Source organism: Daphnia carinata, chromosome 10, assembly GCF_022539665.2.
Source record: "Daphnia carinata strain CSIRO-1 chromosome 10, CSIRO_AGI_Dcar_HiC_V3, whole genome shotgun sequence".
NCBI lineage: Eukaryota > Metazoa > Arthropoda > Branchiopoda > Diplostraca > Daphniidae > Daphnia > Daphnia carinata.
Genome location: NC_081340.1, coordinates 4974021 through 4985998, shown reverse-complemented (window position 1 = coordinate 4985998; position 11978 = coordinate 4974021). Strand labels below are relative to the sequence as shown.

At 41.9% G+C, this 11978-nt stretch overlaps 3 protein-coding genes across 4 annotated transcripts; all 3 read left to right on the top strand.

Annotated features, from left to right (window-relative positions):
• The first annotated feature begins 47 nt into the window (after positions 1-47).
• Positions 48-3346, top strand: LOC130696504 (WD repeat-containing protein 48-like). Its single transcript, XM_057519578.2, has 11 exons — positions 48-258; positions 339-564; positions 626-838; positions 905-1045; positions 1107-1261; positions 1326-1511; positions 1578-1877; positions 1939-2252; positions 2316-2507; positions 2575-2908; positions 2991-3346. The coding sequence occupies exons 1-11, from the start codon at positions 208-210 to the stop codon at positions 3081-3083; spliced, it is 2205 nt and encodes a 734-aa protein (XP_057375561.1). The 5' UTR covers positions 48-207; the 3' UTR covers positions 3084-3346.
• A 2185-nt stretch (positions 3347-5531) lies between these two features.
• Positions 5532-10592, top strand: LOC130696901 (two pore potassium channel protein sup-9-like). Of its 2 annotated transcripts, XM_057520036.2 has the most exons (8): positions 5558-5770; positions 6025-6201; positions 6741-7174; positions 8228-8383; positions 8442-8650; positions 8795-9091; positions 9163-9594; positions 9657-10592. In XM_057520036.2, exons 3-8 carry the CDS (start codon positions 7048-7050, stop codon positions 10203-10205), a joined length of 1770 nt encoding a protein of 589 aa, XP_057376019.1. In that variant the 5' UTR covers positions 5558-5770; positions 6025-6201; positions 6741-7047; the 3' UTR covers positions 10206-10592. The 2 variants fall into 2 exon arrangements, with proteins under 2 accessions (XP_057376018.1, XP_057376019.1); XM_057520035.2 differs by having other exon boundaries at positions 5532-6201.
• Positions 10593-10866: 274 nt separating this feature from the next.
• Positions 10867-11596, top strand: LOC130696719 (cytochrome b-c1 complex subunit 7-like). Its single transcript, XM_057519815.2, has 4 exons — positions 10867-10965; positions 11064-11123; positions 11193-11359; positions 11435-11596. Exons 1-4 carry the CDS (start codon positions 10935-10937, stop codon positions 11513-11515), a joined length of 339 nt encoding a protein of 112 aa, XP_057375798.1. The 5' UTR covers positions 10867-10934; the 3' UTR covers positions 11516-11596.
• Positions 11597-11978: the final 382 nt, after the last annotated feature.

The window sequence follows — 11978 nt, the reverse complement described above, 5'->3', positions numbered from 1 at the left end:
TGGTGCAGCTGTACCAAATCAGGCAATAGTGGATGTTGATAGTTCACCAGTTATTTGCAGACCAGTCTCCTACACATCTCCTGCACCTTCCCCTACCTGTCAATGGAGTCTTAAATTAAAATTTTTCAATAGAAACATCCGTTTCATGTTGCTACAAATCCATAGTAAGCTGGATAGTTAGCGTTCTAGTGACATTCCGACGTGGCCATGGCGTTCAATAAATCGAACGCGACGCACACCAATCGCAAAAAAGTACAGGTTGGTGATTTAACCGCGCGCGGTCTTGAGTTTCATAAGTGGCCGGCAAAGTGTTATCCATATGGTTTGGTTGAATATAGGTTTCATTTGTTATTCGTGATGAAAGTGAACGGTACAATCGATCAGGAGTGAATTCCTTACAGTATGACCCACAGATGAACCGGCTGTACACTGCTGGGCGGGACAGTATTGTTCGGATATGGAATTGCCATCCTAACAAGAGTTCAAAAGATTTCTATTGGCAATCTATGGAACATCACACAGACTGGGTGAATGATGTTGTCTTGTGCTGTGGGGGAAAATATTGTAAGTGTTTGTAATGAATTTCCCAACCCACTAATGTTACATTAACAATTTGTTTCTTTAGTGATTTCAGCCAGTTCAGACATGACTGTCAAAGTTTGGAATGCCCACAAAGGCTTCTGTATGTCAACATTAAGAACCCATAAAGACTATGTCAAAGTTCTGGCATATGCCAAAGAAAAGGAACAGGTTGCCTCCGCTGGATTCGATAGGGCAATCTTCCTATGGGATGTCAATACATTAACTGCACTTACAGCATCTAACAACACTGTCACAAGTATTTCAAATGGAAAACAACTATTGAACTAGAACAAAAATAATAATTTTCTGTAATATTGAACAGCTTCCTCTTTGACTGGAAATAAAAACTCCATTTACAGCTTGGGTATGAACCCTAGTGGTACTGTGATTATTAGTGGGTCCACAGAGAGGACTCTTAGAGTCTGGGATCCTCGAAGCTGCAACAAATTGATGAAATTGAAAGGTAACTCCCGATATGCGTACTGCGTGGTTTCTATTTGATTAAACATTCTATTTTTTTTTAGGACATACCGACAATGTCAAGTGTATAGTAGTCAACACCGAAGGCACACAATGTCTCTCAGCGAGCTCTGATGGAACAGTACGACTTTGGTCACTTGGTCAGCAAAGATGTATATCCACTATGAGAATACATGATGAAGGTGTTTGGACGCTTCAGGTAATAAGAACAGCTGTGGCTTAGTAGTACAAAAACAACCTAAGTTATCATACTTTTTCGTCAGACAAATGAAGCATTCAATACAGTCTTATCCTCCGGACGGGATAGAAGGGTATGGATCACAGACCTGAGAAATCCAGAGCAACGGACATTGTTGTGTGAAGCATCAGCTCCAGTACTACGTCTATGTTTGACACCAGATATGGAACACGTTTGGGTGGCCACTGAAGAATCTTCAGTAAAACGATACGTAAGACATATTTCGTCGTATTACTACGTGGAACAATTTAAGGTTAAAATTTTATTGTTATCACAGCCTCTTAATGACCGGCATTTGATGATGTCGGAAGCATTAGCGACAGATCCAGTCAGAAGTATCAACACTGTTTCTCCTGATCTAACGATCAGGGGTGGGGCATCCATCCGCCACTACAGAATCTTGAATGACAAACGCACTGTCCTCACAAAGGATACTGAGAGCAACGTAGCTATTTACGACGTTCTCAAGGCGACCAAAGTCAACGACCTCGGTCAGGTCGATTTGGACGAAGAAGTCAAGCGGAGAAATAAAACCGTTTACGTTCCCAACTGGTTCAATGTCGATCTCAAAACAGGAGTAAGTGCCTTCAAGCATAGTATCCTTTTCCCATAATTTAAATCTTCCTTAATTCTCTTAGATGTTGACGATTCACCTAGCCCAGGACGAGAACGATTGCTTCTCTGCGTGGGTCTCGGCTAGGGAGGTTGGCCTAGCCTTGGAAGAAAGTGAAGAAACTAAAGTCAACTACGGGCAGTTACTGCTCCAGGCACTTTTAGAGCACTGGCCCAGACCATTCCAATTGGGGGAAGAAGCGAACGCCGACGGACCAGAATCCGGTGGTGTTGGAGGAGGAGGTACATCCATTCATCCGCCAGCCATTTCGAATGGAGCGATTCATCGGCCAGGCAATGAATACTTTTCCGTGTCCCCTCATACACCTGTGATATTTAGGTAAAGCTAGATAATTCGGAAAGAAGACCATTACAATTCAATTTTAAATGTACCTTGCTGCAGTGAGGTAGGTGGACGGACGTTGTACAGATTGCTGTGTCGTGACGCCGGCGGCGAAACTGAAGGCACGTTATTGACGGAAACGGTGCCCACATGGGTGGCCGACATCGTCGTCAACCGTAACCTGCCCAAACTGATCAAAGTTCCTTTCTATCTACTGCCGCATCCGGCCTCTGGCATCAAATGCGTGAAAAAGTACTTTTGGCTTATTCATTTTCAGCAAATCATTCAAGTTCAATCGTTTAATTTTTGCTCATTTCAGGGATCGATTGATTGCTAATGACTTCATCCAAATTCGTAAAGTGATTGAACACGTCTACGAGAAAGTATTAGGCGTCCTCGATACGAATTCGTTTGGTACATTGAGTGGCGTCAATGGCGGTGTGGGGGCTTCTACACCAGCAGGATCGGCAGCAACACCCACTGGTCCTTCTCCCGGCGCTAATTCGCTTAGCGCTGGATCAGCCGCCACGCCCAGTGGTGAAAAAGGTTTACCCGGATCGGCAGTTTCATCGGCCGCTTCGATGGCGAACGCCGATCGCCAAGAGACTAGTTCAATCGCCGAAGATAAAGTTGAATTATTGTGCAATGACCAGGTAAAGACTTTAATCGATTAAGAACTTCTGAGCCGTGCGTAAGATACGCTCGTTTTTTTATTTTATATTTATATTTATTTAGATCCTGGAACCCGGTATGGATTTGCGAACTGTGCGGCATTTCATCTGGAAATCCTCAGCAGATCTGGTCCTCCACTACCGACCCTTTAAATAACCTTCCCAATGCGATCGAAGGATCGCCAGCCAGTGACGATAAATCATATGAGTTCTCCCTCCTCTTTTTTTTTTACCCCTTCCATTTCCCTGATCTTGTTTCCTGTGTCTATTTGCCGAGTTCTAAACCGTTGGGTTTTTGTTTGTTGGTTTTTCCCATTTTCCTTTATTGTATGTGTGTGTGTCGTGTTCGTTTGGGGTGATCCGCCTCGTGCGGGATGGATCATCTTGTCCATCCACTGTTTTATCCGCTCCATCCCCTTATGTCATAATAATTATAGACACATGTATTGAACAAAACACAAAAGAAAAATCGAGAAAACATAAAACAATAAAAAAAGCGAACACATTAACCATGAAAAAAAAAGGGCGAAAACATTTAGTAGAAACATTGCAACCGGTATCCTTTTTCTGTTTGCCAATTACTATTATTTATGTATTTCTATTTTATTTTGTTATGTTATTTCTTTCTTTTTTTCCCCACTAGGTTGTTAATGTCAAAACGGGACGAGAGTGCTGAATATCGATCTTTTCCGTCAAAAAGTCGGCTCTTTCCCTAATTGTTGCATGGATTATTCATCCGCGGTTTGCTGAATTTCTCTGATGTTTTACGGATCGATACGTGTGGGTGTTGGTGTCGGTAGTGACACTTGAAAACGAGGTCGCCGTTGTTGTGTCAATAGCAGTATCTTGTTTCTCGCTTCTTTTTGCTTTTTTACCCATCGCAAAGTTTTTGAGGATGAAAATGCTTCTATTATTTTTTATTCTATTTTTATTAGCATTATTTTTCGTTGAACGTCACTCGGAAAAAAGAATGCGAGTCCTCTGCCAAGGAAATGGGAGCAAAACGATCGATCCTTTTCATTTCTCCTAAGTTGATCATATATCTATGGTAAAGTTGACTTTTTTCAGTCTCTTTTCGTGATTGGTTTCCTTTGCTTTTGTTTTATTCCGGTACGCGTTTAATTGTTGTTTTTGTCTTAGGTCCATTTCCTGAGGTGACGTAACCAGCGATTGTTTGCGCGCAAGGACGAATAGCGTTGTCATCGAGATGGCCTAGATTCTTCTCTGCTGGGGAAGAGAACAGTTATTTATGCTAGCCCATCAAGCGAACAAAAACAATCGATCCTGGCTCCGCATTTGGACAGTTTTAATGTGCAGAGAATCTCTTTGATTCCTGTATGTATGGCGACATCATCCCCAATGTCTTCTGCTGGCTGAATTATGGACAAGCTCTACTCTCTTGACTCCCAACTCTTTTTTGTTTTGCACGAGAGAGTTGGGAAACGATATCACGAAGTGGCTTGGTTGATTCTACGGGAGTCAGCCAAAAGCGGGAGTAATGAGGTTTTTATGGAAATAAGGTTCTATTGACATTCAGCATGGTAAGCATACTACTCTCGTTCTGGGTCATGGCCCTTATTATTTAAACTTTTCTCCATTTTTAATGTTTGTTTTTTTTACAGGAGAAAAAAAGAAAGAAGAAGCTGTTTCCGTGTGAGTTACAGAGTAGACTTTTTTTCTCAAGCATAACAACACTTAAACATACCAAGACTCACGACACCCACATCAAAGTTGGAGGGCGTTAAGCTATTCCGGATTATCCTTCCATCAAGTCAAAAGTGGAGCCATTTCAGCACACTAGCATGTACGACTTCCAGTATTTGAATGAAACAAAGTTAGCAGTACAGCGCGCGTGGTATTCCCTTCGGGAACTTGCCCGTCAACTCGGCACACAAACAGAAACTGGCTACGGTGGTAATGCTCAGCAAAGTTTTCTTTTCGTTCAAAGTTACTCGTTCCAACTGTTTTTGTATAGTGAAACACATGGCCTTACTTGGAAGAGAGAGTTGTCGATTGCAATCGAATGATTTCTTTTAGTCAATCGATAAAATACAAGTGTGTGTGGAGAGTAGCAGGATGACAACAGCTTGCCGGCGTGACTAGTTCGTGAGGGGGCGGCCGGAGTAAATATCCGGTAATCTGATCACCGTTGCTGTATTATCCCAGCATTTTTCTTTTCTCCGATTTCTTTATTATTATTATTTCTCCCGCTTGTTTTTTTTTCTATTATTTTTCTTTCGTGTCTTAATGTACTATGTTGGTATTGTTAGTGGTCGTTGTTCTACTTTTCTTTATGTTGTTCTTTCCAGGTTCTGCAGCCACCGTGACACAGTGGGCGGCAATGACGATCGATCGTGCAAACATGACGGTCGGTTATACGTCGGCTGTTCCATTTTTTCAAGTCAAATATTTATACCAATGATCCTTCATTTAATGGTAATAGCCTGTGGCCATGCAATGGCGATCATAACGTTCCAGTTTAAAGCGCTGGAATTTACTGGAGGTGAACCCCCTCAAATGAGGTAATCACACTAGTTGAATTTGAAAATTCAGTTTTGCCAGTTCCCCGACTAACATGGAGGAACTCGGTACTTTCGTAATATCATTCTTTTGTGTTCCATTATTTTGTAGAAAAAAGGCGCTCGCGTGTGTACGCCTTTGCTATACATCCGGAATAAGTAGACGAGGCGGATTGTGGGAAAAGATAGCGAATAAGAGCCAGATAGATATGGATGGGCAAAGTGAAAGAGCGCTTGCGCTAGATCAAAAGAAGGCGGCAGGCTTCATTGATCGTGCAGCAGCACAGTCAGTCGAGTCCTCTTTCCGCTTTTGCTCCGCTGTGAGGTCTCGTTCTTTTTTTTTTTTTCTTTTTTTTTTCTTGCCTCTCTCCGCACAGCCTCCTCCCTTTTTCTTCCAATATATTGTCCAGACGAGAGCTGATTACCCTTTGCCTATTCTGCCCCTTTTCCCTCAAGCATCACGTTATCCGTCCTCTTCGGCTTCTTCTAGCATTTGCGCCACCTTTTTTTTTAGTATTCTTGACGGCATTTCCCTGATATGAGCTGATTCAACTCTCTTTTCTTGTCTTCACCTTCCAGAAAAAAAAAAATGTACACACTTGGGTGACCTCCTCGCTGACTGGGCGTTTTTTCTTTTGCCACGCGGACAGTGGTGGTGTTCGAGCATCTCTACGATAGCATCCACCAGTCGTCGAAGGGATAGCCAATCGACCAGACCGGTCTGTGACGTACTTTCTTGGTACTATTCACATTGGGGTAAGTGTGATAACATATTTGTTCTATATATAGTATAGCTGCTTCGTTGTGTTCCTTGACCTATAGATACCCACGTATTGCGCATAGGACAAGCTAAACAAAGGCTAGCTCTTTATTTGACCAAGGGCACACGATACGTAAACTATTATTCTAGTTCACTGTTAAACGACGTGTGTGTGTGTGTCTATTGTAAAGAAGAGAAAAGCTTTCACTTTGCAGTCCGTTTCAATCCATCAAATCGGTCTGTCAGCCCTTTGTGTTTGTTCACACTGTTGGATGTTTATCTTCCTTTCGCTCTTCTATGTAGAAACGATGTCTTTTTTCGTACGTTTTCTACTTTTATGAGTGCTAGTGATGGTGGTGTAGAATAGAACGCTCGTATCGATTGGATCCCACTCGTTTCGGTCGTCTGGGATTCATTCCCCTATTTTTTCCTTCTATTGTTACATTTGTTGTGTAACGATATGGAGCTAATCAAGGTCGGCGAGAAGATGCATCTGAATTTATAAAATGTTATTTTTTTTTTTTTTGTTTTCCAGGAGTATTGTTTTGGATCAGTATAGCGACCGTAAGCGAAAAGAGAATGTCGTCGAGATGAAGAAAAGTTTCTTTTGCGCCATGAAACCGGATTGAGCTACTGAGTGCGCGCCTCATCAGAAATCGATCCTCTACCATCCGGAAGATTGGGTTGAAAGGAAAAAGAAGATCCATAGCCGCCCCGCATCATCTTTTTGTGTGCGCACTCTTTCTCGCTCTCTTCTTTATGTGGATGTGCATTACTCGTTCGATCAACTGTGAAAGGAGGGGATGATCTAACAGGAGGCAGAGCCATCGAGCTCGGTGAGGATGAAGAAGCAGAATGTTCGTACTCTCTCACTAATCGTCTGCACCTTCACCTACCTGCTGATCGGCGCCGCCATCTTCGACGCCTTGGAATCTGATAACGAAGCCAAAAACGCACAAGTTCTAAGAGGTACATCCAGTGTTTATGTTTATCTCTCTACTTCAACTGTCGCTTTGATCCTCGCATAGAAATAATTAAACAACAAAAGGGCGCTTTAAGTTAGGTCCTTGTCACTGGGTCTAGTGCTTCCTTTCGAGTTCGTGCTCTTGTGTTACATGAGCCTTAGTTGTTCATGAGCCTCGTTAGCGGTGTGTGTAGAACAGGATCGATGTTCAGTAGGACAACTCTAAAGAAACAGAAGCACGAATTGCAACGCTGAGTGAACTCTTATTATGTACGCCCTCCCGCCGTGAAATTGAGATCTGTAAAAAGGACGCGCGGACCAGCAGATGATCGAGCAACTTGTTCAGCTTTTTCCAGTTCCATTTTCCCAGTAAATCTAATTGCTAAATGGAATTATTTCACCGTATAGATGCGTGTAAGTAACAGCTATGTGATTGTGTTCCGTCGAAAAGAGCGAACAGAAAACACTTTTGCCTTCCGATGACAGATCTCACGGGAATGTCGTTCTGCCTTTTTCTTTTTAGTTAACACTCAATCGAGAAATGAGTTTTCATCCGTTTCCGAGTAAAACTCGTTAATTTCTCATCAGGTGGAAGCCGCCTCCTATTATAAAATTATAGGAAAGAATCGTTCCACACGAATACCTCGTCATAGGTCGTTTTTTAAAATGCACAAGTTGGTTGAATTCGTTGTCAGGAAATTCTTATTTAATCACACGTATTAATATGGAAAAGCACGAACTCTTGCAAAAAAAAGGTGTCAATCCATTAGAGTTTCATTGTATCCGTTCCGTAAAATATGTTCAAGAATCTGAAACCGTCCTCGTGTACGTCAAGCATCAAACAGCTGATGGATTTTTTGCTGTTTGTGTTTGATGTATTTACACAAAAAAAAAGGTCTAGAAAAAAACGTTTTCCTTTAATATTTAACAATAGCCCCCGCTCGCGTTGAATTTGTGTCTGTTGACATATTTTCTTTTATCCAGCAGAATACGTTGGGTAGAAAATGTGAAACAATGTTTTAGCTTCTAACATTTTGTTTGTTCCCCTTTTTTCACAGAAATGGAAAACATGATTAAAGAAAGGTATGGCATCGTGGATCGAGATTATAGGCTAATGGAGGTTATGGTGTTGAAAGGAGCTCCTCATTACGCCGGCAAACAATGGAAATTCGCCGGTGCCTTCTATTACGCCACGACAGTCTTAACGACTATAGGTACTGCTTTGACACAAGCGACTGGAACTTTTGGCCAAATACATTTTTTGATTTGTAGGTTACGGACATTCGACACCTCACACGATCGGCGGCAAACTCTTCACCATGGCCTACGCCCTCGTTGGCATTCCGTTAGGCCTAGTCATGTTCCAGAGTATCGGCGAGCGGCTCAACAACTTCTCATCTTTCGTTATACGCAATGTTAAACGCGTCCTCAAGTACGACAGCATCGAAGCCTCCGAGACCAACCTAATCCTCGTCGTTGCGGTATGTCACCGGGAGATTTCAATAATACTAGCTACGCAACCAATGATCTTGAAAGGATTGTGCAAAAGCTTATTGATTTCTATTATCTTAGAATGTAGTGTTTTGGTGAATAATCCCAACGAAAAATTCATGTTGCAAATGTAGGCAATCACGACGATCACGATATCGGGTGGAGCGGCGGCTTTCTCCAAGTACGAAGGCTGGACGTACTTTGATTCGATTTACTACTGCTTCGTGACGTTGACGACCATCGGCTTCGGTGACATGGTTGCGCTCCAGCAGGATAACGCCTTGACTGACAAGCCGGAATACGTCGCTTTCGTTCTCATTTTCATCCTATTCGGTTTGGCTATCGTGGCCGCTTGCCTCAATCTGCTCGTCCTACGACTAGTCACGCTCAACACCGAAGATGAACGAAGGGACGAAGCCGCGGCTGTTAAGGTAAAGAACCTGTGACAGTCATTTGAAATGGAGACGGCATAATTCAATGACTTGTATTGTTGATTGCATAGGCGGCGCAGGGAGCTGTCCGTCTTGAAGGAGATGTGATCACTGCAAATGGATCGATTTTGTCCGGTCAAATCCCACGAGAACACGGCGGCGTTGGTCTGGCCGGTTCACTCATCGATCTAGAAGATTCGAAATCAGTATGCAGCTGTTCGTGCCAAGTGGCACACAATCACTGCTTCCCTTGCCTGTCGTTGGTTGCCCGAGGCAAACGAAACAAGGGCCGTAAGAGCCGAAAGTCTGGCGCAACTGTCTGTGCGGATTATTCGTGCGGCCCAAGTCCCGCTTCAATGGTCGGACGAAGTTACGGAGCATTAAGCAACACGGGTACCTACAGTGCTGCTAGTTTAGGCATTTGTGACGACACCATTTTTCTCGAACGTTACACTCCGGCTAGTGGTGTAGGCGATGGCATAGACCCAGAGACCGGCCATCAGGTTGAATCAATTTTAATTATAATTTAATTAAATTTTTTGAATTTCAATTTTTATACTTATAGGGAGAGTATTACGAGCTCCAAAATGCCGAGTCGTTAGTGTCTGCCCGTCTACGTTCTGGTGTTATTTATGCGTCATCTACCAGATCCTCCATGACGGCGACTTCACCCTCTCGACTGTATCCGACGCTGAGAAGCACAGCCAGTGGCGTGGAGAGTCCCACACCTGATCGAGTGCTTACTCGACGTCGCCGTGCAGGAGGACCAACAATTAATCTCAGTTTACGTGGATTAATTCGACGACTACGTCATTTCCGTCGACGGGTGATGAGTACCTTGCAACATGGCCGTCCTACCGCTCGCCAACGGGTGTCTCAAGCCCGCTCACGCAAATCATCTCTAGCAGCAGCTAAGCAGCGAAGTTGCGTCGTTCAATCCCCTGCTAATCTTTTGGCATCAGTTTCCAGTGCCGGACCACCACCCATTAATATGGCTGGACCGGCTCCTTCTACCGAAGATTCCATCGATTGCTTCGTCGATGTACCCCTCAATGACAACACGTTTTTGACTTGGTCATCGTCCGTTCTTGCCGAAAAACGAGCTTCGTATTGAAAAATGTTGTGCAAGATAACCAAACGAGAACAGTGAAGACTGAAAGAAAAAGGCTTTATCAACCAAGTGAAGGGCATACAAAAAAGGAAAATTTAATAAAGAAAAAAGCCAAAAAAGTCAGCCGTGAGCAGTTTCCGCTAATAGTTTACATTTATTCATCATTTTTCGCTAATTTCCGTTCTAGATTTCATTTCCAAGTGTTTTATAATGTGTTTTTTGCATCCCGCAACCGAATCCTTTACCTAATGCAATTCTTTTATTCGATATCTTGCGGTCAGACTATACTTCCATTTTGTACAGAAATGTTTTTTGTTTCGTAAATTACGAAATTGTTTGACTACTTCTCACTGAGCGTTTCAAAATGTCAAATACAATCAAGGAGGAATTTCGTTATGTATTCTCTCAAATGCGATTTAAAAAGGCCATTATCACTTTCCTACTATTGTTCCCATTGGTTTGTTATCTTTAAGTAGTTTCAATTCTTTTATTTCACAGTAGAAAATCTCAAATTTTACAAATCTTTAACTTAATTTTATTATTAGTTGCTCCCTTAATTGATAGTAAGAAAAAAATTTAGTTTGATTTTAAAATATCAATTTTAGTGTATCTATCGTATCGTTTAGTTAAACTATCAATTTTTACGTTACACACCGTTTTCGATGTTAAGGAATCTTGTCACTAGATGCTGCCACTGTTGTAGGTAAATCTTGTTCCTTTTCAGCGACAAACATGGCGGTTAGCAAGGCACCCACTTTTCTCTGTAAGTAATGAAGTATGTGAAAGTAAATTGGTTTAACATATGTTAGAACTAGTCAAGAATTCATGAATTTTATGTATATCTTGTTTTCTACTCAACAGCCCAACTCCGCGTGACTCTGGGCCGTATGGCGTACAACGCCTCTGGTTTCAATAAGTATGGTAGGTGATATTCTAAAATTGTGAGCGCTATTACTAAGCATATGAATCTTACGTTGTTGTCTTTAAAAGGACTGATGCATGATGATTTGCTGTACGAAACTCCTGACGTTGAAGAAGCTATTCGACGCCTGCCAACTAAGCTGGTTGATGAACGGAACTACAGAATTATGAGAGCCCTTCAGTATTCTGGTCTGAAGAAATACTTGCCCAAGAATGAATGGACTAAGTATGATGAGGTAATCAAAATAAATATAAAACAGGTACATGTTTCTGAAATTAACACCATTTTATGTGTTCCTTACCTGGTATAGGATGTTCGTTACCTCCAACCCTACCTTGAAGAGGTTGTTCGTGAAAGAAAAGAAAAAGAATCTTGGGAGAAAATGTTTTGATCCTGTTCTAATATCAAAACTATGTGTTTAGTACTGTAATATATGCTGAATTTGTTGGGAAATACAAATATTAGGTCAATAGTTCAGCAATCAAATTTCCATCTTAATTTTTTTTCTTTCAAACTGAATTTACAAGTAGTTTGTAGTAATTGTAATAAAGCTGCATCCTGCCACCATCTGGATATAATCCACATTCACGTTATGGAAGTACCACACGCTTAGAAACTGCAGTTGAAACTCCTTCCCTTTTTTTTGCTTTTTGTATAAAAAGTCAGGCTAGAACTTCAACTGAGAATTCAATAAAACAAGACCTGCTATATCCAAAAGTCAGCACTGATTCTGAATAAAATATTAGTTTTCCCGCCAATTAAGCGCTTTTTGAATAAAACGGAATCAAACTGGTTTCATCACAACCACTCTGAATTTGGGTAACTCATAAACTATAAATCCCAAGACAAAACAA